Genomic DNA, 27,978 nt, shown 5'->3' on the forward strand with positions numbered 1-27,978 from the left:
GGATCTTTATGTATAGACATGAAACAATAGTATAGGCTAAAAACACAAATGAATCATGTAAAATAATGCACAACCAACAATTAGACAATGATCACACAATTTGCTATCATTCAAAACTTATTCAAAGTAAAGAATTTGCTCACAGTATGAATCCTCCCAGTTGCCAAAAACTTGTTCAACAACCTTTGTCCTCGCAATCCAGGCTTTCTTGTAAGATGGAGTATAGTTATATGTTGTTCTGATAAGGGATATAATTATACTCACCTTCACTGATGGGTCTTTATTAACCAACGGCAGAATGTCTTGACATATCAACGCTGCGCTTAGTTTACGGTGATCTTGTTCAACATTAGTTGCAATGCAACTGTGAGATGGGTCTATTGAAGCGATCTCCCAAGATTCGTTTTTCTTCTTGTAAGACGCAACCAAACGAAACTTACAAAGCATGTTACGACATTCGATAACATACCTTCTAGAATCAGTGTGTTTCACTGTAAAGTCAGCAGAGTTGTTCATGTGGAATTTTTTGATTGCCAGGACACATTATTCTTTGGTACGAAACATGTCTCCCACCTTTAATTCGCCTTCTGATCTCGGATACGGATTATAGAAAACACTGTTGGATGTTTCATCATCGTGAAGATCCATATTTGTCATATGTTGAGGCAGATTGTAGACATGACTAGGAGGTATTGGTGGTGGTTCATCATCATCTTCATCGTCGTTGTTCAGCATGTGATTAACTTGTATCTCGGTCTCCTCTTCTTCTTCATCAACGACGTCCACTTCTGCTTCTGGGTTGACGTCATCTGACCATTGTCGATCATTTTCACCAGATTCATCCTGACTGGTTAGTTGAGATTGTTGAGATGGTATACATGGTTGAAGAGTAATGTACAACTCAATACAGTTGCAGCCTGAATGTTCATGACTAACAAACATGTATTCAACATCTTCATCGTCTCGTACCTTAAGGGGGAAATACTTGCATTGACTATTCTAAAAAAATATTGGATTTTGATATGTGATCTTTGACACAATACCCGATCCTATACAGGATTGTATTCTTTTTTTCAAATGCAAGAAGGTTGCATTTCTCTTGATCGTGAGTCTAATGGTATCGGTGTTTTGAAAACAAAAACCATATAGCTCAGACTCGTATGTTTCACCGTTGCAGTGAACGTTGACACTGTATAATGATGAAGATGACATTGTGCAGATGAAAACTATTTTCTTACTGCAAATGAATGTGAGTGAAGTGTCTTGGATGTTGATAGTAAGACACTTAAATAGAGGAGTGAAGTGTCTCACATGCTAGCTAGTTCGAAGTGACGTGTCGCACATGCAAGCTACTCCGAAATGATGTATCAACCACGCAAGCTACTAAGAAGTGACATGTTCAGCATGCAAGAGAGAGGACAACCACATGTCATACATACAGACACACACTCCAAATGAATTGGCGCCCCCACTCATTCCTTGCACATGGGCGCCAATTCAAGTGGAGATACCTTGTCAAAGCATGCATTCAGACCTTGAAACCAAGCAATCAGATCTAGGTCTTGCATGCATGTCCCTATGGAGGCGCCAATTTGAATGGCGACCCCTCTTAAAGGTTGTACATGATCGCCAATTCAAGTGGAGACACCATGCCAGCACAACTTTTCATGCTCCCATCCATTTGCCTATAAATACATCCACTCCATCAACACTTCTTCCACACCATCACTCTCACTACTTCTTCTACAATACTTCTTCTATAATTTCATCTACAACAACTTCTTGTAGTTTCATCTACACCAACCCCCCGACAAAATTTCTATCCTCACAATGGGCGAATCACATAGAGGAACGGTTGCAAACATCGCAACATATGTAAGTTTTTTCTTTTGTTAACTTTTTATCTTTCATCTTCACCAAACTTATTTTTATTTTAACATACCAACATAGTCAAATTTTTTGTTCTTTCTTTTATAGGATGTATCAAGGTTCCGAACTCGGGTCCACGAATATGTCCATATGGACCCGATGATTCAACCTTATGTTGAACTCGCCGGTTTTGGTCATATAAGCAAGATTTTGTCTTGGTCCATAGATAACAAATTCATTCTAGCTTTATGCGAAAGATGGAGACCAGAGACACACACATTTTGGTTCCCAACCGGTGAGTGTACCGTGACGTTAGAAGACATCTACATGCTTTTGGGACTACCCATTGAAGGTAAGGTTGTTAATGGTAAAACCAATTATGCAAATTCAATTTGCATGGATCTCTTGGAGACTGATTTGTTAGATGATAATGCAAGAGGTCAAGGTATACTACTCTCACGCCTTAAGTCGTACTATAATAGTTTATACTTAGATGAGCATTCTACCGAATATGCTCGAATAATAAAAACTAGGTGTTACATTTTTCTGTTAATTTGCTCCTTTTTATTTCCCGAAGGTAGTGGTTCTAGCATGCATATTATGTATTTACCTCTACTTAGACATGTAGATAGAATAGGAAGTTATAGTTGGGGATTTGCTTGTCTAGCCTATCTCTATAGCTCCTTGTGCAAAATCTCACACAAAGACACATCTACATTTTCTGGATGTGTTGTTTTGCTACAAGCATGGGGTTGGTCAAGACTACCGTCTCTAGCACCCGTCAATAACAACCCATTCACATTTCTGTATGCACAAAAGTAAGTTGTTTAAATTGTTATATCTTTACTTACTTATTTAAAGATTATTACCTCTAACTAATATTTTTTGACTTTTTGGTGTAGATGGTTTGCACGTGGTATGAGTTACAACAGATGTCCAAGACACTGTATTACTCAGTATCGCAACCTGTTGGATCACCTTCGACCGACAGACGTAAGGAAAATAACTTAATTATTTCGTTATATTTTGTTAACTTCTTCTACATTGACTATAATCCTATCTTCTTTCACATTTCCGTTCATTTGGCGTCCATACCTTAATTTGGATCATGACCATGAGGTCAACGCTGAAGACGCGACCGTATGAACTGCATGCACACCGATAATACGGTTCACAACTGTGGAGATGCACAACAGTGATCGTGTAAAGCTGCAGTGCGGTATGCTCCAAAATATCCCAGATCCCCCAGCTAGCCTAGGAGAATGGCATCTGCGTAAAGTTAACGACCAATGGAACTTCAATCCATGGCAAAGCTTCGCAAGATCGGAGTGTCGCAAATGGAAGCACCGTCATGACCATGTGTTAACTGACGCAGTCATGCCAACTGAAGAAAAACCAAGTCGAACTTATATGGCTTTGTACAGATCGGTTGGTTTTCAGTTCATCGCCGAGGATTTGTACTTGTACGATCCACGCCAGATGACTTAGACACCTGACACCTCAACATCAAACCCCCAACAACAATGTCAGACCGGATACACACAACCCCCTGTCCGTCAAACGTTCCGTTCACCCAACACACAAACATACAACCAAAATATTTCATACACCCAACCCTAATACCAAGAGCATACCCCATACCACCACCAACAAATTGACCATCAACCTGAGACTCAACATCGCTTCGCACCCACCCCATCACCCTACCAAAGTCGCCTAAGCCAGAACACCCAACGATCATTCAACACCAACCGCCCCTCCTCCTACCGTAGCCAAGAAGCCCAAACCTCACAAAACCAAAACATCCAACAACCCTATCTCTACCAAACACCCCAACAACCTTTCCAACCTTTCCTCGACGCATCGTTCACACCCATGTCTCTCTTCAACCGTCCCGGTCGCCCATCAATGAGTCAACCACATCCCAACTTCTCTGGCATGGGTCATGAGCTTAGCTACGGCGGTACATCATCGATGCATACTGAAGACTATGTCGACTTGTCTGACTACCTCAACAGACCTTCTCTTGTAGTTGGTAGTGACGCTCCTGGCCCCTTAGATGATCAAACACCGGTACAGAATCGTCAGCGTGGGTTAGGGCCACGGGTTAGGGTAGCTAGAGGATGTGGGACCGGAGGTCGGTTAGGTGATCTCGGTCATCACCATTAGGTTTCTTTGTGTAAACGGCAAATTTTATTAATATCAAGTGGTCCTATATCAAATTTATCTATCACGTATACCATTTACCAAACAAAATTGCATTTTAGGAGGAGTCTCCAATTGAATTGGTGCCTCCTCTTAAACCCTACACAGGGGCGCCAATTGGATTGGCTAGGGCACCTGCCCTAGCCAATCCAATTGGCGCCTCCATTTAATTTTTAAGAGGAGTCTCCAATTCAATTGGCGACTCCTCCTAAAAGTGGGATAGTTTGAGTTTTTTTTTTAAATCAAGGGTATTTTGGAAATTTCCTTGAAAAAATGTGTTATTTTTGTAAAAAATCTTAAAAATGATATACTCAATTAACTCAACATTGCAAATAAAAATGACAACATATTATTTTATTTAACTTTTATTATTCAACAATTTTATATCTACAGATGATTTTATGAACGTTTAATTTTATATATTTTAATTGTATTATTTTCATAAATAAATTTAAAATAATTTTATATTGCAAAAAATGTTTACTTATTAAAATATAAATTTTATTATTTTAAAAAACTTTATTATAAAATTTGCATAGGACCTTTGTGTTGGGCCGGCCCTAAGCATGTATATAATAAATATTTCCATTGATGTCTCTATTAAAACTGAGTGAAAAGAAAAAATTTAAGAACAATTGTATAACAAGCAAGAAAGTTCAGACTCTGTAATCCAATACAAAAGTTCAATATGTTTTGAATTCTGATGATAATCAGAGATCATACAGCAAAACATATTCTAGAAGATTATTGCCGGGCCTGTCTTTTATTACACTTCAACTGAGGTTAACCTACACATAGCTTCCAAAAGGCCCTATTTATTGATGCTTGTACTTTCAAGGTCCAAAACCTACCAAGGTGGTCTAGAAATATGCATACAAACCTACGGGACCCATCTTATTTCATTCTCAGATAAGCTCAGAACTTCTTGATGAATTCGTAAATGTGATTACTGATTTCCTCTGATGCTTCTCCATTGTTGAAATGAGCCACATCTTTTTGCACAATAACTTCCTCCAAATTGGGAACATCTTCCTTGAATAATCCACCGTTAATATACTCCTGCGCGCGCGGCGAGGTGTAAACTAGGTCTAATTCACCTGTAATGAATTTCACAGGCACCTTGATTTTGACTCCACTCCATGGTGCTGTAAGCTCCCAGTTTCTGCAATACAAATAGTTTAACTGTCATTAGAATTGAGACTCTATTCATAGTTGGTTTTTATTAGTGAAAAACAATTGTTAAAGCATAAAGAAACAGAAAACTACAAGTTAAGGTTTCTATAGTAGTTCAATCCTCCAGTGAAGCCAGTTTTCTCAAATTTGGAGACATAATAAGCAAGATCATCTTCTGTGAGCCAAGAGGGTAAAGTATCAGGGGCATCCGGGTTGAATCCAATTCCAAACTTTCCCTTTGGAAGAATCGGAGGACCAGTTTGGCGAGTTGTGAGGATATTTTTCAGCACATACGCAATCCCAGCCTCAGCTATCTCAGCTTCCATTTTGCCAGGCTCCTGTAACAAGGATAAAAAACATAGTCTAAGAAAATGGAACTAACAAAATATTATTGATTATTTATATGTAAAGTAATATGGATAAGTAGTAAAGAAATGGAAAGGACCTGAAATCTGCAGATATAATAATCTTCACCATAAGCAGCACGCAAGGCATCTAGGGTCCTAAATTTAGGGTTTCTACGGAGGAAGGGAACACTGAGACACACATAGGCTTTGATTCTTTCGGGGCGAAACATGCATAGATACCAACCAATGGAAGCACCCCAATCATGAGCCACTAGGAACACTTGTTCAACACCGAGTAAATCGATGAGAGCAACGATGTCACCTACTAAATGAAAGCAAGTGTAGCTGCTTACGGAAGCTGGAGCATCAGTGTCGCCGTAGCCGCGGAGATCGGGAGCCACAGCACGGTAGCCGAGAGAGCCGAGAGCCGCAATCTGGTGGCGCCATGAGTACCAGAGTTCAGGGAAGCCGTGAAGGAACAAAACTACCGGTCCATCTTTTCCTTTCTCGGCAATATGCATTTTGATGCCATTAACTTCCACTGTTCTGTGTTCTATTCCTTCCATGATCAATCTCTTTGGTGTGAATTGTGAAGTGAAGTCGATGTTGAAATATAAATGGAGAAGAGGTGTTTAGGGAATAAGGTTTGGGGTTATCTCTCCTTATAAAATTATTATTATTATTATTATTATACCTTTCCATCGTTATTATAAACAATTTTTTAATACATTTCAATGTTAATGTATCGTTATTATATGAACTAAATACATTGATATTCAAATTTATAAAAAAATCAAATCAAATTTATTTATAATAATAATAATAAATAGAGAATATATTATTTATTATATTAAATTTCTTCATTTAAGCAAATCGGGGTCAATGATCATTAGTTAATGGATTTTTATTATTAAATATCCATTATTTATAAAAGTAACATGCTACCAAAATACCATTAACACCCTTTTTAAATTTTATTCAAATTGAGTAATATGAGGAATATTTTTGATAAAGTACATTTACTATAATTAACACTATATACTATAATTTGCACATCTTCTTTTTTAAATAATGACCAAATACACTTTTTAAAGTCACTCAAAGGTCACTTTCATACATATAAAGGTCATTGGAAAATTATAAAGTTAACATGCTACCAAAATATCATTAACATCCTTTTTAAATTTAGTTTAAATTGAGTAATATAAACAATATTTTTGATAAAGTACATTTACTACGATTAACACTATATACTATAATTTGCATATCTTCTCATTTTTTAAATAATGACCAAATACAAATACACTCTTTAAAGGCACTCAAAAATCACTTTCATGCAAAAGCCATTGGAAAAGGAAATGATAGATTCAATGTTTCTACTATGACACTTTCTACTATTATGACACTTTCTTATTCTACTCGTTTTTCAATTCAATTCGATTACGGATCTTCATGATTCGTGAATTGCACTCAACCAAATCACATTTATAATTCAATTCAATATATAATAATTATTTTAATAAAAATATAATTAATTATTAAAATGATTTCAATTTAATTTAAAACTAGTTTATAATCAATTAAATTTATAAATTAGTTTATAATGAGAGTACACTTATAAATCAATTTTATAATTTGAACTCTTTTAAAATCAATTTTTTATTTATAAAAAATAATTAATTTAAAATTCTTTTCTTTATAATATTTGAAAATATTTATTTTAAAAAAAGAAATAACTTTTTTTTATTTTCCGGAAAAAATAACGGAATAAATTTTTTTAAAATTTCTGGGAAAAAGTAATTTAAAAAAAATCATTTAACTTTTATTTTTCTGAAAAAAAAATCCGAAATAATTTCTTTTTGATTTTTTTCGGAAAAATTAAAATTTCAAATAAAAAATTATATATTTTTTTATATAAAAAGTTTCAGAATAATATATTTTAAATTTTTTTGAAAAAAACATCACTACAAAAAAAATTTTATTCTGGAATTTTTATTTTTCAAAAAAATATTTTTACATAATTTTTTTATTTCAAAGAACAATAATTTTTTAATTTTTTGAAAAAATATTTTTTTTATTTCAAATTAAATTATATTTTTTAATGAATAAAAAAAATTATTTTCAGAAAAAATATTTTTTATTTTATGGAATACAAAGTATTTTTTTTCTAAAAAAACTATACTTTTTTTATAATCTTATTTTTATTTTTCATAATTATAAATATTTTTTTTGTTTTCACTCTCAATAATTCTTCTTCTTTTGATAAAAAAAATATTTATATAATTAAAACAATTTATAGAAAAACACTGATTATGAATTGGTTGTAAACTGAATTAGAATTGTTTGATTTAAATGGTTCAATTCATTAACCATTCAAGTGGTTCAGTTATTTAATGATGCAATACAATTCAGTTTAGTAATATAGTTTAGGTAACCATATTTTGGGACACCCCTAAACTCAATGGCCATTCTCCACCATTCCACCGCTGTCAAAAATGTCATTGACGATCCACCTTTAAATCAAGATATCTACATGCATTGGTAATTCGAGTGTTCAATATCTTTTTTGATTCCGAACAACGATGCGACTTGAAAAAGCAATCATGTTATTTCACGTTATCTCAATTCATTTCAGCGGTTGAGTATTTCAATCAAGTAATCTTCAATTTCATTTCTGCTAAGGTAAAATTATTCGATTCATGTCTCTTTGATTCGATCCATGGTGTTTATTTGCTGTTTGTATTCCATGATTATGATTTTTTTAGCTTATTTTTATTTTGCTTAATTTTGTTTAATGATTGAGAAATTTATATTTGTAATGAATCGATTTATATTTGTAATTTGAAGCAAAGACAAAAAACAAGGGTTGGTGAGAGAGAGGAAGACATAGATCTTGCCCTTGCTGAAAATTGAGGTACGGGAGATTGATTCTAATATGGGTGTATATTTTTGCATAGAGGATAGAGAGAGGTCCTTACTCTCTTCTTTTCCCTTTTCTTTCCTCCATTGATGGAGTTTCTGAGATTAGAGATGGTTGGGCAAAACACTCTAATCAATTGTGTTGATTGTTGAAATTTGATGTTGTTGTCATGATGAATTTGTTTATGAAATTCGTGTGCCTTTAATTGATTAATTCTGAGTTAATGGTTGTTTATGATATGTCATGATATCCATGAAATTGATGATGATAATATATGATTTTGTTGATACCAATATGTGATATATTGTGAATTTTCTATTTTAATCGTTGGATAATTGATGTCTGTCAAATTCTGAGATTTATGGTTTTTATAGAATCGAAATCAGAGGCCCAAAAGGCCTCCAATGGTGAAAATAGATTTTTAGGCTATTTTTCGTGCCTCTAACTGTTTGGGTGGAAAATTACATGATTGAAAATAATGTAACTTGAGTTTCGTGACTCCGATTGAGGCACGGTTCAAATCATTGGAAAGCTAACGCGTAGTGCTATCCGTTGGTGATGTCTTAAGAGTTTAATTGTGTGTGTATGATTAATTATTATTTAGAAAGAGATCAATTGTTATGATTGTGTTCTAATGATTGATATGTTTGTGTATTCGATTTGAGATAGTAATCGATTTGTGATGTAACCTTATGATTTCCATTATTATGTTGTTGCTTAATTGATGGTGTTTGTTCAGAGATGGAACCTATAATTTTTTATGACCTAATATTTGCGATAATGATGTTGATGTTATTGGTTTAGTGTTGTAACCAATTTAAGTTGATGTTATTGGTTTAATGGTGTAACCAATTTCGAGTAAGTGGTTCAATATTGTAACTACTTACGAGTTGTGAAGTTGGGGTGGTGGTGATACATTTATGCATCTGTGTGTTGTTGCATTCCATGCATCATATATATTGGAGATAGGTGAGTCGTGATTTAGTGTTGTGATCATGATGTGTCTAATCGGTGTTGTAATCTAGATGTGTAGTTAGGTTTAGAGATGTAACAAGATTAATATATGACCTCAGTAACGTAATTCTAAACTTCCAAAACTTGGTACCACATACATTGGAGTTGAGTTGAGTAGTGCATTGCATACACAAACTGCATTGTATGATTGATTGTTGTGTGGTTGAGTTTTTTGATGTTGAGAGTACTTGTGTGTTATCTATCCTTGTTGTACTTTGCACCGTTATCATATTTTGAATTGTACTCTCAACCAATTTTTTCTTGTTGTGTTAGCTATATGCCTATGATGTAGATAATCAGGCAGGGGAGCGTTAGTTTGGTGCATACCGGAGGATGGCTTAATATAAATATCTATGTTTGCTTCAATTTTGATTTTATTTAGTTTCGTGAATAAATGCTCTGATAGTGTAACATCGGGTTGGGGTTGTTATGTATATCTTGCAAGTTGACTTTATTGTATCTTCAATTATTTCAAAGATGAGATGTTTAAATGCTTGATTTTTCACTGCGATATTTTATCAGATATTTTAAAAAGGGATGTTTTTTTTGAGATGTATGTATGACACTCGAGTTGGTGAAGTTATTCATTAATTATCGATTGTTGTTCTTTATCTAAAGAGTCAGGGTTTGGGGTGTTACATAGTTAGTATCAGTGCAGGTCGGTCCATTCGGCCAGGTTTTGTGATGTTATTTGTTCCCTAGTATGCAACACATGTGTGAACACTATTGATGCTCATTTTTATTTCCTAACCTCTAACTAGCAAGATCGGGATTGAAATAAGTGGGGGCTTTTACTTCTCTATGATGTTTCAAGTGTGGATGGTTGGGTCACTATACCGTTGAGTTCATAGTGCAGGTGTTGTTGAGATTATGTTGTTTCCCGAACCCGAGAAGAGAGTCGATTCATGATTCCTATCCACCAGTGAGGTTGAGATGTCTTTGAGGGAGAATGATCAGGTGCTCGTGATGTTCTCTTCCTTGAGAGTGGAGAGCGATGTTGGGGCTAGTTATATGCCTGTGGTGTGTAAGTTTCTTGATGTTTTCCTGTGGATGTTTGTGACTTGTCGTCGGAGCGAGAAGTTGAGTTCGCCATAGATTTAGTATCTGGTACTAGACCTATGTTGATGGCACCATATATAATGTATGTGTCATAGTTGAGTGAGATGAAGAAATAGTTAGAAGATCTGTTGGAGAAAAAGTTCGTCAGGCCTAGTGTATCATCGTGGGGAACATCAGTGTTATTGGTTAAGAACAAAGAATATAGCATGAGATCGTGTGTTGATTATCGACAACTGAATAAGGTTACTATCAAGAACAATTATCCTATTCCTAAGATCGATGACCTTATGGATCAGTTGGTTGGTGCTTGTGTGTTCCATAAGATTGAATTACGATCGAGTTATCATTATATTCAAGTAAAGTCAGAAGATATTCTGAAGAATGTGTTTAGAACTCGATATGGTTACTATGAGTATTTAGTGATGTCATTCGGTGTATCTAATGCGCCAGGTGTGTTCATGGAGTATATGAATAAGATTTTCCATACTTACTTGGATCAGTTTGTTGTTGTGTTCATCGATAATATTTGTGTATTCCAAGTCAAATAAAGAGCATGCAGGACATCTGAGAATTGTGTTGCAAACTTTGCAAGAGAAGAAGTTGTATGCCAAGTTATCCAAGTGTGAGTTCTGGTTAAAATAAGTTAATTTTCTTGTTCATGTAATTTCTAGTGGTGGTATATATATGGTGATCTACCGAAGGTTGATGTGGTGTTGTAATGCGAGACTCCTAAGTCTGTTATAGAGATCATAAGTTTTCTGGGTTTGGTTGGTTATTACAGAAGGCTTATAGAAGGATTTTTGAAGTTAGTTTTTCCTTTGACTCATTTGATTCGAAAGGGTCGGGCTTACATGTGAGATTCTCTATATGAATAAAGTTTACAAGAGTTGAAGAAGAGTTTGACGATGAAGCCCGTTTTGGTTCTACCAGATGCTAGTGAATCCTTTATGGTGTTTTGTGATGCTTCAAAGATGGGCTTGGGTGGTGTGTTAATGCATAATCATTAGGTTGTTGTGTATGCTTTGAGATAGCTGAAGGTTCATGAGCGAATTTGGAGTTTGCAGCTTTGGTGTTTGTGCTCAAAATGTGGAGACATTATCTATATGGCTCTAGATTTGAAGTTTCAGCAATTACAAGAGTTTGAAATATTTGTTCGATCAGAATGAGCTGAATATGAGACAGATGAGATGGCTTGAATTTCTAAAGGACTATGATTTCGGTTTGAGTTACCATCTTGGTAAATCTAATATGGTAGCAGATGCTTTGAGTAGGAAGTGTTTGCATATGTCGACGCTTATGGTTTGAGAATTGGATTTGATTAAGCAGTCCAGAGATATTAGTTTGGTGTGTGAGATGACTCCTAACAGAGTCAAGATGGGTATGTTGAAGCTGACTAGTAGTATTCTTGAAGAAATCGTAGAGGGTCAGAAAGTTGACTTGGGATTGATTGAGCGATTAGTGTTAATTAATAAAGGCAAAGAGGTAGACTTTAGGATAGATGCAGATGGGATTATGAGATTCCGCGACTGAGTTTGTGTGTCAGATGTGTCAGACCTTAAGAAGAGAATTCTTGAGTAAGGTCATAGGATTAGTCTGAGTATCTGTAACACCCTAAATCCCCAATGCATAATTATAATTATATCAGAGATTTTTCATAATATTTTCACATAGAATGTTACACCTCTCAAAACATACACACCTACTTATCATGTAACACTTAATTTAAATAAACATGACACACAATTTCACTTAGGATGTTTACACAATATCAATTCATCTGATGTGTACTTGGGATATTTAAACCATATTCAACTCACTTGATATCATGGCAGTGAAATCATAAATAACACACACACCAATTTAAATCCCATAATAAAACTTCATATTATAATTAAAACGCATCGACTCACAAGTCTTCTCCAAATGCTTATCACACCAAAACATAAATTAGGGAGACTTAATCTTCCTTGATTCAAATATAATTCATCTTGATCAATTGATCAAGTGAATGGCTTTGCATTAAGGATAGGTTATTTCCTAAACATGCAAAAGGCTTAAACCAATACAAGATCAATTCTCTTCTTCTTTTTGGCATGGCAAGTTGTTGGAACTTGGTTCACTAATCAAGACTTCTAACTTGTGTTGTTGCCTACATTATCATTGACCGACCTCAGATAGTTGTGACTTCTACATAAGTCCAATTACGATTGCTTAACATAGCGCTAAATTTGCCTTATGGCACACTAACTACTAACACTAACTATTAACCATTAACATTTACTTTTGCTCTTTACTTTTATGCAATTTACTATTCTTGCACATATTATTCATTTGCTTTTTCCTTTGCTCACTTGAGCACATGTTTATGTTAATGCAATTTGCCTTTTGCTCACTTGAGCACATAATTGTGTATATATCTTTGTGTTTGTGTTTTGTTTGATTGTTGTGAACCAAATGCAAAAATGGACAAAAGGACTTAGACTTTAGGACCTTCCCTATGCAAAATGGAGTCAAAGAGCAACTAGGCCTCATGCCTTTAGAGTGCTATAAATGTCAAAGAGCAACTAGGCCTCATGCCTTTAGAATGCTTCAAGCTTGAAGATGAACATTGAAAGGACCATATTCTAAACTCCCTCTTGTCCATTCTTTGATTTGTAAATAGAACCTTTTGATGTGTGTGCTTCTTTGTGCTAGGGATTCCAACTTGAGCCAAATTGAGGAACCATTACCATGAGCTCCTAAGAGAGAGAGATTCAATACATTGAGGAACCTTCCAAGAGTTCATTTGATTGTTGATTGCTTGAGTTTATGCTTATGTGATTGCTTATTCCAAAGGATGGTGTCGCATCGCGAAAAATAACCGGCGGGAAAAAAAACAGAGCCGCCACCGTGCGTTATTTATCCCAAAGGAGGGAAAGGAAACGCTCGAAGTAAACCTGAAAAAGGGAAAGGAATGGTCTTACGACCAGAGATTGCAAGGTACAGGAGTCGGTTACGCAAGGGGAAGGTATTAGCACCCCTCACGTCCGTCGTACTCGACGGGATCCACGCTCAAAAGAATAGGAAAAGGTTGCTAACAAACTGCTCAAAGAGAATGCACACACTGGAATAATAAAACAGGTGGAAGAAGACGGAGGAAGTGGACTCGGCAGGATGTCGCATCCTAGGCCTACGTAGTTTGTCAGAAACAAACATCAGAGTCGACGTAGTTCGGGGAAATGGGGAACGTGCTCGCTAGGACCTTGCATCCTATGCATACGTATCTTCTCTAACCAGAGAAAGAATCAGAGCACTCGTAGCTCGGCTAACGCACGCCGAAACAAACACTGAAAGGAGACGCTGAGACGTCAAAAGAAACACACAACGGGAAACGGAATGCCAATAAATGGACTTACATCCGACTCCACACAAACAAGGAAACAGAATGCCAATAGCTGGACTTACATCCGACTCCAAACAAAAAACACAAACAGGAAACAGAATGCCAATAAATGGACTTACATCCGACTCCAAACAAACACACGCAAACAGGAAACATAATGCCAATAAATGGACTTACATCCGACTCCAAACACACACGAAAAGGGAAAAAAGGGTCTCGATTGCAACGAGGGCAAGAGAAAAGGAAGGTCTCGATCGCAGCGAGGGCGAGAGAAAAGAATCGCAACGAGGGCGAAAACCAGCAAGGATTAAATGTTAGTCGTCAGTCAAACTCGACAAGACATCGCATCTCGTGCCTACGTATCTCATCTGAACATGAGAATCAGAGTTGTCGTAGTTCGGCTAAACTATTTCTGTTTGTTTTGTGTTTTTTAGGTGAACGACGTTACTACGCAATCTACCGGATACTCGACCTTTGGAGACTTACTCACCTGTAGTAGAAGGAGTCAACGTGTCCTTAAGAGAAGATAGAGTTTGTTTGTGTTTTAGGAATGCTCATGCAAGAAAGGAAGTCCTAGACGAAGGAAACGTGCTACCTTAATTGACATGCAAACGAGAGACTATACGAAGTCTAGCAATCCTATGGGAAGACTATAAGCAAGTCTCATAAGAGAACAACAAAACTGGAAACAGAATGCCAATCAATGGACTTACATCCAACTCCAAAAACAAACGGGAAACAGAAAGCCAATTAATGGTCTTACATCTAACTCCTCAAACAAACAGGAAACAAAACAGAAAAGGGTGCACACCCACACAACAAAAACAAAAGGGTGAAAAAAGAAAAAGGGCGCCTGGAGAGATCTCGCTCAATCTCCTGCCTACGTATCTCATCTGGTATGAGAATCAGGGCGACGTAGTTCCCCTTAACAGGGGAGAAACTCTCCTAACCAGAGACAAAGGAGATAACAAACTAATAGGGAGACTACGACTCGAGCCTAAAAGTTGTCATGCAAACGATCCCTAAGTTGAGGTCTCTAATCAGAACCTAACTCGCACAGGAAGCAAGTCAAAACGAACAGCAAATAAACATCAATCACAGGTGAACAAGTATCACACTCTATATGCAAACAAACGGCTCATACAAGTGGCTGGGCTTTAGTCAAGAGGGGTCATATCAACCTCGACAAACAAGCCAAAACTGTAGGGGTGTCCTGAAGCTCTTAACCACTAACATTGAGAGTTAGGGTGAAGCTGATGAAATGGGGTAATGAGGATGAGACCTCATGCTCTTAACCCTGGCCTGGGTGAGCTTATGATAAAGAAGGCGTGGGGATCCAGAATGAGGGACCCTATTCCACTTGACTGACTCTACACAAGATCTTGGGTGTTTATTCAAAACCATCAGCACGTAGTGCGAGCATAATGAACGACTCAACGAATAACAGGGGATTGATTGCTAATCCCTTCTATCTGTCAATTGCCTCTTCACTTAGGAGGACTTAACAAGTAACATGCCTCAACAAGGAGGTCTTTAGCATAAATATAAACTATCACAATCATTGCCTCTTAAGGAGGACTTCAGCCAAATGCTTGCCAAAAAGGCGACAGGACTTCCAGACTACATGGAGTGAGAGTGGTTACCTAGGTGGTATATCAACCACAAACCAAAGCAAAGCTCAAGCAAGAGCTAAAAGCGACTAATGTACCTGTGCAAAAGTCAAACAGTTAATATTGTATCTAGACAAATCAAATAGTCAACAGTGGAATCATCCAACATGTACACAATGCAAGTCACAAATGCCACTCAAGTGAGTTCATCACATCAATGGACCTACAACACAACAAGAGTTAGTGATCAAAGCAAATGGCATCTCAAATAATGAGGCCACACCAATCATTAGTGCTAAATACCTGAAACACAAACACAATTGGTGAGTACAAACCACTAGTACAAAGACTAGGGTCAAAGGCAAGTCAAACAACCAAAACAGAAGTCAATATTTCATATGAAGCACAATCAATCAAACAAAGAAGAAGGCCTCAAAAGTACCAAAGCCAAATCATAAGGCAAGGCCATCAATTAATCAAGATAAGGCAAAGGTAAACAATGAGATCACAATTGGACATCAAACATAGAAAATCCACATTAAAACAGAAATGAATTCAATGATCATGAAAATTTTTATAAGCACTTAACATGTTATGAACAAGCATCATACCAAAAATGAGATCCGGAAGAGCTAATATGACATGTAAATGAAAATGCACAAAAGCAACATCCAATATGTGACACAAATTGTCACACCATATAGTCATGTGTCCAAAACAGTGGTATTAAATGGTAAAAGTGCCACACAAAATCCAAAAGATCATGTTACATGTTATGAATAAGCATGTCAAATTTCAAGGCAATTGGACAAACTATGAGCATTTCACAAAACAATTAGCACAACATGTCATTTTTGCATCATGTCCAAACAATCAAGCACAATTAAAAATCCAGCAAGGCAAAAATTGGGAAAATCACATCACAAAATAATAGACATTCATACCAGAAAGTGAAACAAAGTTTGAATTAATTTGGATTTGTTTTCTATTTTTTATGATTTTTGCAAGTTGATGAAATAATGATGAATAATGTGAATCATATGGAAAATGGAATGTGAATTAAATGGAAACAAGCATCACCAAGACTCGAACCCAGGTTAAGGCAGCCACTTGAGCGCCCAAGTAAAACAATTGGAAATAAAGGAAATATGCAATGCCAGGATCGAACTGAGGCTAGGCCGGTCACCAAGCGTGTTTCAAAACGCTGCGTTTGGATAAGTGGAAATAAATGGAATTTCCAAGCGCTCATACCAGGGATCGAACAGAGGACCGATATGTTCATGCGCGCTCAAACTGAAACCCTAAGAACTTGAACCAGACGGCCGGAATAGTAATTCCGGTCGTCTTCTCCGGCCAACTCACGGCGGAGATGATGAATTTTTTTCCAGAATCGCGCATATCATACACCGTTGGAAAGGTCTCGTTGCGTAGAACATGGATCTAACACTCATTCATCCTAAAACTCCATGGATTAAGCAAATCGAATGAAAACATTTTGCACATACAAACTTTAATTCATCACATCTTACTCAATACCTGACCATTTCAAATTCTATTTATATCAGGATTATCAGCAGTGAAAACTCTACAAGATCATGGCAATAAAATGAAGAATAATGAGATTTGAATTCCAACCTTTTTGGAGAGCAGTGTGTTGATTTCGTGGATTCAAGCTTCCTCCAGCTCCAGATCAACCTCCTCAATCTTGTTATGAAGCTTTGTGCACGAATTGGCAGTGGAAACCTCTTAGATCTAGCTCAAAATTCAAATTTCATCTTCATGTTCAAGCTTTGGATGTGCACGAATTTTTGCTCAATTCTTCAAACCAATTGATGATCCTTGCTCAGAACTCCATGATTAACAAGAATATGCAAAGAAATTGATGCCTTGTGTGAAGAAATTTTGAAATCCAAATGAGAGAAAAAATGGAGGGAAAGAAAATTTTCAGATCTAGAATTGTTATTCTGATCCAATTCAGTTATGATTAAGCTTATATACTCCTCCTTAAACATGCTGAAATCAAGATTAAGTATTGGCTAATGAAAAATTAATGAGAAATGAGGTGTATGACCAAAAATGCAAATGTGAGGTGGCATGAGCAATGTGCACGTGAACAGTGCCATGCAAGCTTCATAATCACTCAAAATCATCCAATGAACAACATGGAATTGGAATTAGACTCATGTGATCAACCAAATTTGAATTATGCATTTTCCCTCCAAAATGTACATGCATGGACACTTGATCATGTAAGCTTCTTTCATGCAAGGCAATGATGGATTTGGAATCTCTTGGTGATGACAAGCATGTTGCAAAAAGAGGGACTCAAATTGGAGTTTTGTAGCAAAAGTTATGGCACTTTGAAGTTCCAAGCATACTTTGCAATCATTTGTTCATAACTTCTCAACCCTTTATCAGATGCTCATGATCTTGGACTTTTTGGAAATGGGAGAGAAATATATTCAACTTTCATGTTGACCAAAATTTCATTTGAAGCTTCTTTGATGTTGGAAAGTCAAGTTGAATGTGGACTAAAAACTTGCCATTTTTGGAAACTTGAAATTACAGGTCACTTTCCATTTTTGGAAACTTTTGATTTGACTTCAAAATCTTCAAGGTAGATGTTTGACATGATGAATAGGCCTTGTTTGAACATCATTGGGATGAAGAAATTCATTTCCCCACCTCATAGCCCTCAGTTGACTGCACAGTTGACTTGTATGGGCTTCAGATGACCTGAAAATGCACTGATGAATTTGGGCCTTTACCACTTGGTAAAATTGCTTCAAAATAAACCCTAGCTCATATAAGCTCTTTAGAATAATCATGTGGCCTTCATCTCAAGGAAAAACTTGCTCTTTTGTATTGAGGATTCTCTTGATGCCAATTCTGACTGCCAAATGCAATGCAATATGTAATGATAAATGACCTAAAAAATGAAATGAATGCATGACTGAGTGAGGGAAAATTTGAGGTGCTACAGCTGCCCCTATTCAATCAACTGGAAAACTGAACGGATGAAAGCAACGACTATCATACTTTCACGGTAAACAGGGATTGAATACCAAAAGAACCGGAGAATTTGCACTCTGCAGGGGATAAAGCTAAGAAAGCGAGGCCATTTACCGATGGCGGCTGGGGAATAACAATTGATATTTACCGATATCAAAAAAACGAGGCCATTTACCGATGGCGGCTTCAACAGAAGAATTTGATATTTACCGATATCAAAGAAAGCGAGGCCATTTACCGATGGCGGCTTCAAAACAAGAATTTGATATTTATCGATATCAAAGAAAGCGAGGCCATTTACCGATGGCGGCTTCAAAACAAGAATTTGATATTTACCGATATCAAAGAAAGCGAGGCCATTTACCGATGGCGGCTTCAAAACAAGAATTTGATATTTACCGATATCAAAGAAAGCGAGGCCATTTACCGATGGCGGCTTCAAAACAGGATTTGATATTTACCGATATCAAAGAAAGCGAGGCCATTTACCGATGGCGGCTTCAAAACAGGATTTGATATTTAGCGATATCAAAGAAAGCGAGGCCATTTACCGATGGCGGCTTCAAAACAGGATTTGATATTTACCGATATCAAAGAAAGCGAGGCCATTTACCGATGGCGGCTTCAAAACAGGATTTGATATACACTGATATCAAGGAAAGTGAGGCCATTTACCGATGGCGGCTTCAAAACAAAAATTTGATATTTACCGATATCAAAGAAAGCGATGCCATTTACCGATGGCGGCTTCAAAACAGGATTTGATATTTACCGATATCAAAGAAAGCGAGGTCATTTACCGATGGCGGCTTCCACTGGGGAGACTTGATATACATTGATATCAAGGAAAGCGAGGCCATTTACCGATGGCGGCTTCAACAGAAGACTTGATATACACTGATATCAAGGAAAGCGAGGCCATTTACCGATGGCGGCTTCAAAACAAGACTTGATATTCACTGATACCAAGGAAAGCGAGGCCATTTACCGATGGCGGCTTCAAAACAAGACTTGATATTCACTGATACCAAGGAAAGCGAGGCCATTTACCGATGGCGGCTTTACTGGGGAGGAAATAGATGTTTACAACTAGAACAAGACCATACGCTTACTGACGACTCTACTGAGGAATTGATATTTATCAAAGAAAGGATACATGACCAGACATTTACCGATGACTGGGAAGAAAGAAATCACGACCAGACATTTACCGATGACTGGGAAGAAAAGATACATGACCATACATTTACCGATGACTGGGAAGAAAAGATACATGACCAGACATTTACCGATGACTGGGAAGAAAGAAACCATGACCAGACATTTACCAATGACTGGGAAGAAAGAACCCATGACCAGACATTTACCAATGACTGGGAAGAAAGAAACCACGACCAGACGTTTACCGATGACTGGGAAGAAAAGATACATGACCAGACATTTACCGATGACTGGGAAGAAAAGATACATGACCAGACATTTACCGATGACTGGGAAGAAAGAAACCACGACCAGACATTTACCAATGACTGGGAAGAAAGAACCCACGACCAGACATTTACCAATGACTGGGAAGAAAGAAACCACGACCAGACATTTACCGATGACTAGGAAGGAACTCGACGTTTACCGACATCGAAAGATAATGTTCAGAAGTGAAACAAGACCAGACATTTACCGATGACTGGGAAGGAACTCGACGTTTACCGACATCGAAAGATGATGTTTACCGACACCAAACAAAGATACACGACCAGACATTTACCGATGACTGGGAAGGAACTCGATGTTTACCGACATCGAAAGATGATGTTTACCGACACCAAACAAGACGACCGATGTTTACCGACATCGAAAGATGATGTTTACCGACACCAAAGAAATAGACCTTACAGGGATCAACACAACACTTACCGGTATCGCAAAGATGACATCTATATATGTCAAAACAAGGCAGACACTTGTCGGGGACTAAACTGGGGAGTCAAGCTTTCCTTTCTCGGGCGGGTGAGGAAATAAATCTCTCCGGGGATTATCGATCCTGAATGCTGCCAAGAGCAACCGCTGCAAATGTGCCATACAGATGTTGAAAAATGATCCGCCTCTGCTGGGGATATGATCCAATCTGCAAGATGCAAGGGGAGGAAAAATCCTGCTGGGAAGGCAAATGATCACTTTGCTGAGCACACAATTCCTGATCCGATCTTCCAACTCTGTGGGGAGTAGCACTGCTGGGGAAACTTACTGATCTGACATTCTCGAAACGGAAGAGAAACCAACTCAACTAGGGAGTCGCTTGTTGAGAAAACACCAACCTCTCCACCATGTTGGAGAAACAAATTCTGAAGTCGACCTAGATGACCCAACGTCGCGATGCTAAACTCCTCAGAGTTACATCTTCACCAACCAGCTAAACCGACCCTCGAATGGTAACCACGGCTTGGGACTAGCTTATGCTTGCAATGCTGATGCATGAATTTTACAGCGTAATGCTCCATAACCATGGAAATGCTACGCAATTAATGATGCAATATGCTATGCTTCTCTAAATGATGAATGCATAAAAAATATCCCCCTCAGGGGACTCTACTGGGGAGCTCGAGGAACTCTGCTGAGGAACTTGATACCACTCCAATCTCCACTCCGCTGGGGAATAGCACCGCTGCTGGGGAAAGGATAATCCTCCCTGGGGACGACCTTCACTGAACCCGATCTGCTTGGGGATTTCACTGGGGAAAACAACCAACGCATACCTCCGTTGGGGAAAACAGCAACCTTCATACTTGCTGGGGAAATAACACTCTAAACCCTGCTAGGGGAAACAGCAAACTCAGGCCTGGCTGCTGAGGAAACACCGATCTCAAAACTGTTGGGGAGATAACAATCTCAAACTGCTGGGGAGGTACGAAATTTGACATGGAACACCTGTCGACTTGTCGAACACTGGCATTCACCATCTAATCACAGTGTCAATTTTTCACTTTTGAGAGCTCCCAGACTCATCTGGTCTCTTCTGATTCATCACCTTGTATCCTCGGCTTTTCTCTACTTTGATACAAACGATCTCCTCAGATCCGGGCCAACTCTCTAGTCCTCAGACTTTGAAGAGTCTTCTTGATTACCCTCTAGGATCGTCGCCATTCTTTCGCCGTCTTTTCACCATTCTTCTATCCCTCGTCCCTGATTGGAATTCAAAGGATTCTTTTGTCGAAAGGCTTCATATCACAACCTGCAAGTGAGTGAAAATAACCAACAGCACCTGCAAAAGAGATCGTCAGATAAAAACGTGCCCCAGGCGTGCCAAAATTTCAACACCTAGGTCACTCAACCTTCCGAATAAGATTTCCGGTTTTCAATCTTATAAACATGCATTGGAAGGGACCCCTATGTCTCAAAATGCAAAGATTCTTTATCAAAATAAACGGATGTTTTTGAAATCAAAGCGGTAGTGAAAACAAAAGCAAAATTATTTGACTGAATATGCATTTTACTGATCGAGAAAAAAGGTGGCTCGAAACTGAGCAATACACAGGAAGCAATCCCTGAAAAGAGGTAATTACGCACAAAAGGAAAATCTATCCTAATGGCAATGTGAACCCGTGATCTCATCGAGTTCCAACTCGGTTACACCCCATATATCCTCAAGACTCTCCGTGCTTTCCGCCTTCTGAACAAGACGCTTCCGACTGATCTCTGCCGGGGATTATCCAGGTGTCTTAACCAAAGTACAAACGATCATGCTGGATGCAGTTGTTCGTTTCAATCCCTCTTTTGCCTGGACCGCCCTTTCAGGTTTTTAGTCCACCGGGATACCCTTTTTTTCCCAAGCCGCCCTTGTGGGGTTTTCGACTTGCCGGGTGTACAGTTTTTTTCTTTTCTTTTATCCCTAATTTTTGCCCGAACCTTTTTCATTTTTTTCTGGTTCGCCGGGATGCCCATTTTTGCCTGGACTATTTTATTCTTTTCGTCCAGCGGGTCTCTTATACGAAGTATTTTTTAACTGCGTCCGCATTCACAGGGGATGGAAAATCCTCACCATCCATGGTCGTCAACGACAAGGCTCTGCCAGAGAAAACCTTCTTGACCACGAATGGGCATTCATGATTGGGTGTCCATTTGCCCCAATGATCGTTCTGAGGAGGAAGGATCCTTTTCAACACCACGTCTCCTACGTGATACACACGAGGTCGCACTTTTTGGTTAAAAGCCCGCTTCATTCGCTGCTGGTACAACTGTCCATGACAAATGGCCGCCAGCCTCTTTTCCTCAATCGGGCTCAACTCTTCATACCGAGTCTTTACCCATTCCGCCTCTTTCAATTTCACGTCCATCAGGACTCTCAATGACGGAATCTGGACCTCAACCGGTGGCACGGCTTCCATCCCATACGAGCGAGAAAGGCGTTGCCCCAGTAGATGTACGCACCGAGGTTCGATACCTAGGATACAAGCTTCGTACTTGCCACATTGTTGGTGCATTCAAATGTTGGCCGGGCAGCAAAAGGAACATGGGATCCCTCGGAGTAACCAAAACAACACCAACTCCACTACCATTCACGTTAACGACCCCATCAAACATCAGAATCCGTTCGGATTCAGGGTCAGGCCCCTCCTCCGGGATTGGTTCCTCACAATCTTTCGATTTGAGAAACATGATGTCCTCATCAGGGAATTCAAACTTCATCGGTTGATAATCCTCAATGGGTTGTCGAGCGAGGTAATCAGACAATACACTCCCCTTTATTGCTTTCTGAGAGGTATACTGAATATCATATTCAATCAAATTCATTTGCCATCTTGCAACCCGTCCGGTCAATGTTGGCTTCTCAAATATATACTTGATTGGATCCATCTTGGATATCAATAAGTGGTATGAACCAGCATATACTGCCTCAGTCGGCGAGCAGCCCATGCCAAAGCACAGCAAGTTTTCTCGAGCAGTGAATATTTTGTTTCACAGTCGGTAAACTTTTTGCTAAGGTAGTAATTTGCATGCTCTTTTCGACCAGACTCGTCATGCTGCCCCAGTACACACCCCATAGACCCCTCGAGGACTGTCAAGTACAGAATTAGTGGTCGTCCCTCCACAGGAGGCATCAGAATCGGAGGCTCCTGCAAATATTCTTTTATTTTTTCCAAATGCCGTTTGGCAATTATCATTCCACCTGACCGTTTGATCTTTACTTAACAACTTGAATATGGGTTCACACGTGGCTGTTAGATGAGATATGAACCATGAAATGTAGTTCAATCTACCTAAGAAACCACAAACCTCTTTTTCTGTTCTCGGTTCAGGCCTTTCTTGTATTGCTTTTATTTTTAGCAGGATCAACCTCGATTCCTCTTTCGCTCACAATAAACCCCAGCAACTTACCGGACCGTGTAACACCCCGATAATAATAAAATAATTATTTGAATTGAGTTAATAATTTAATTATTAATTTAATTAAATAATTGGAAATTTTATTATTATTATTATTTTTGAATTATTATTATTTTGGAATAATAATTATTATTTGGAATATATAAGTTGGAATAATGAAAAGTCCCAATTGTTGGAAAAGGTTTTTCACGTGAAAAGGAAAAAGGAGACAGAACGTGGAAAAGGGCAAAAGAGAAACAGAAGAAGCGATCGTGAAAGAGGCAGAGCAAGGGCTGAAGGGTGAAGAGAGAAGAGCTTGAAGCTTGGGATTCGTCGATTAAATCAGGTAAGGGGGGTTTATCTCGATTAATGGGTATTATGGGATGATATGTGATGGGTAGTAATAAGCTGTTAATTTGACCCTAATTGGGATTGTTGATGTTGAAAATGATGTTGGATAAACTGTGTTAAAAACTGTAATGGAACCCGTAAATGAGTGTCTCGTAATTTACTGGACGTAGAGCTTTTTACGGAATTGGATTCGGAGGTCCGGAAGTCCTCCAACGGCGGAAAATGCGGAGAATTCTGCTTTCTGCTGTGTGTTAGCGCAGGGACAGCTTTCTGTCTTGCGTTAACCGGTTAACCCAGGGTGTTAACCGGTTAACACTGTGTTGAATTGTGAAAATATGCTGTTTTGTCTGCGTTAACCGGTTAACCCAGGGTGTTAACCGGTTAACACTGTTGTGATTTGTGAGTATTGCTGTTTGTGCTGCGTTAACCGGTTAACCCAGGGCGTTAACCGGTTAACACTGTTAAGTTTTGAGACAGGAGGCGTGTTGTGCTGCGTTAACCGGTTAACCCAGGGCGTTAACCGGTTAACGCTGTAGCAGAATGGAAAAATTGTTGTTTAAATGTTGTGTACCTATCTGAGGGTTGGTCTATGTTGGCCTATGGTGTAATAGGGATTAATTCCCGCTGTTTTGAGCAGTATATGCAATATTGAAATGTACAAATATTGTGGTTGTTGTTTGGCATAATCTGACATGTTTATGTGATGAAGGACTGATGATGTATAATGATGTACATGATGCTGTGAATGTATATATTATGCATGAATGTGTGAATGGACTGTTGTATGGCTCAGAGTGTGAGCATATGTTTATTCTTGAATTATTGTTGATGTTGCATTGCTAGATGATTAGCATGCATGGCATAGCCTTCGGGGCTGTAGCTAATTCCCATAGTGAGGAATTAGTGAGTGAACCATTGTGGATTTGTTGTTGATGTTTGCATACTAGATGAGTAGTGTGCATAGTCTAGCCTTTGGGGCTGTAGCTAATTCCCATAGTGAGGAATTAGTGAGTGAGTCATTAGATCTCAATGAGTGGGACTAGTGGGCTCAGTAGCCGTATCTGGAGGGATCGGTGAGCTTGAACTGTATGTTCAAGAATAGTCGGTACCGCATATGTGGAGTCTCATTGCATAATGAATGTATGGCATATCATATGATTGGATGTATTCCAGTATTATATGTGCGTGGTGTGTTGTGTTGTTGATGTTGAGTATGGTTGGAGATTATACATATGTTATATGTTATTGTTGAGTATGATGTTTGAATTGACACTGCCGTTATTGAGTGTGTAGTCTGGTCAGGGTGATTTAATGCGTTATTTACTTAACATTACATAATGTTGTATAATGCTTATTATATTGATTGAGGAACTCACCCTTACACCTATTTTTCAGGTAACGAGCAGTGAGTTGAGTAGGAGCTAGTGCTTGGAGTCTAGTGTCGTCCTTAGTGGTCATGCTCTGGTAGATGTAACATCGGGAGGGGATGTTTGAATATTTTATTGATTGGTTGTGAACTATTTTGCATGTAATAGGTTACATGATTGGAATAATCGAATTGATTTCTATCCGCTGCGTATTATGCAGATACCCTATAATTTGAATTAAATAAATGAGCATGACAGGATATTTTGATGATTGGTGTGAAATTATTGTGTGACACCCTTCGGGGCATAATTACTCTGATGATTGATATGTTATTATTTTAATTATAATAATTTGGGGTATTTAGAAGGGTGTTACATTAGTGGTATCAGAGCATAGTCGGTCGAGTCGAGTCGTAATTATTCTGTTTCCCCTGTACGGGATAGGTGTTGTGTAACCCTATCAGTACTTATTGTTTTAGTTTGTTGGGTTTTCAGAATAGAGATGACTGGAAGAGGTAGAGATGATGCTGCGATTGCTGAGGCTCTGGGTATGCTGGCTGGAGTACTTGGAGGGAATCCAAATGTTGTAGGAATGGGAGCTGCTCGTCAACTGAGTGAGTTCCAGAAGAACAATCCTCCAATGTTCAAGGGAGCATACGATCCAGATGGCGCTCAGAAGTGGTTGAAGGAGATCGAGAGGATCTTCCGAGTGACTGAGTGTGCCGATAACCAGAAGGTCAGGCTCGGTACGCAGATGCTGTCAAAGGAAGCAGATGATTGGTGGGTTGCTAGCCGCACTGAGTTGGAAGCTGCCGGAAGTGCTGAGGTCACTTGGGCGGTGTTCAGAGAGAGATTTCTGAGGAAGTACCTTCCAGAGGAGGTCAGAGGAAGGAGAGAGATAGAGTTCTTAGAATTGAAGCAGGGCAATCGGTCTGTTACTGAGTATGCTGCTAAGTTCACAGAGCTGTCGAAGTATTACATTCCCTATGATGAGGCTACTGGAGAATTTTCAAAATGCGTGAGGTTTGAGAACGGGTTACGTCCCGAGATCAAGCAGGCTATTGGGTATCAGCGGATTAGAGTGTTTTCTAACTTGGTCGACTGTTGCAGAATGTTTGAACAGGATACCAAGGCCAGAGCGGAAAGCTATCAGCAGAGGGTTGATAGGAAAGGCAAGAATCAGAATGATCGTGGGAAACCGTATGCAGCTGGCAGAGGTTTCCAGAGACAGAATGGGATGAAGAGACCTAGTGGGGGAGACTCTAGTGCTCCTGCTAAGTGTTATAGATGTGGTCAGGCTGGACATCGTGTCCATGAGTGTACCAGTGCTGAGAAGAAGTGTTTCAAGTGTGGAAAAGGTGGTCACTTGGCTGCAGAGTGCCGGTTGAAGACTGCGACTTGTTTCAACTGTGGAGAGGTGGGTCATATCAGTTCACGGTGTCCTAAGCCGAAGAAAGAGAATCAGTCGGAAGGCAAGGTCTTTGCTTTATCGGGTTCTGAGACTTCTGCAGATGATCGTTGATCCGAGGTACGTGTTATATTAATGGCTTTTCTCTTGTAGCTATTATTGACACTGGTGCGACTCATTCCTTTATATCTGTGGATTGTACTGTGAAGCTTAAATTAGAGATATCTGAATGCGTGGAAGTATGGTGATTGATACTCCTGCAAAGGGTTCAGTGACTACTACTTCGGTTTGTTTGAGTTGTCCTTTGAATATTTTTGGTAGAGATTTTGGGATAGACCTTGTGTGTCTTCCATTAGTGCAGATTGACGTTATCTTGGGTATGAACTGGTTGGTGTTTATTGATGACATTTTGGTGTATTCGAAATCTGAAGAGGAGTATGCTGAGCAATTGAGAGTGGTTTTAGGAGTTCTACGAGAAAAGAAGTTATTTGCTAAACTGTCTAAGTGTGAATTTTGGTTAGAAGAGGTGAGTTTTCTTGGTCATGTGATTTCAAGAGGTGGGGTTGCTGTTGATCCTTCTAAGATAGAAGCGGTACCTAAGTGGGAAGCTCCGAAGTCAGTTTCTGAGATAAGGAGTTTTCTTGGTTGGCTGGTTATTATAGGAAGTTCATGGAGGGATTTTCCAAGTTGGCGTTACCATTGACGATGTTGACTAGAAAGGGGCAAGCGTTTGTTTGGGACTCAAAATGTGAAGAAGGTTTCCAAGAGTTAAAGAGAAGGTTGACTACTGCTCCTATTCTAATATTACCGAGTTCATCGGAATCGTTTGAAGTTTACTGTGATGCTTCATTGTTGGGTTTAGGTGGTGTGTTGATGCAGAATAAGCAGGTTATAGCTTAT

The 27,978-nt window shown here is 38.5% G+C and overlaps 1 protein-coding gene across 1 annotated transcript; it reads right to left on the reverse strand.

The window, feature by feature from the left end:
• Window positions 1-4,685: 4,685 nt before the first annotated feature.
• On the reverse strand, window positions 4,686-6,234 carry LOC127132407 (uncharacterized). The gene is made up of 3 exons (XM_051061357.1): window positions 5,693-6,234; window positions 5,341-5,585; window positions 4,686-5,236 (listed from the first exon to the last, which is right to left on the reverse strand). The coding sequence occupies exons 1-3, from the start codon at window positions 6,158-6,160 to the stop codon at window positions 4,990-4,992; spliced, it is 960 nt and encodes a 319-aa protein (XP_050917314.1). The 5' UTR covers window positions 6,161-6,234; the 3' UTR covers window positions 4,686-4,989.
• Between the last annotated feature and the right edge of the window lie 21,744 nt (window positions 6,235-27,978).

Source organism: Lathyrus oleraceus, chromosome 3, assembly GCF_024323335.1.
Source record: "Lathyrus oleraceus cultivar Zhongwan6 chromosome 3, CAAS_Psat_ZW6_1.0, whole genome shotgun sequence".
Taxonomy (NCBI): Eukaryota; Viridiplantae; Streptophyta; class Magnoliopsida; order Fabales; family Fabaceae; genus Lathyrus; species Lathyrus oleraceus.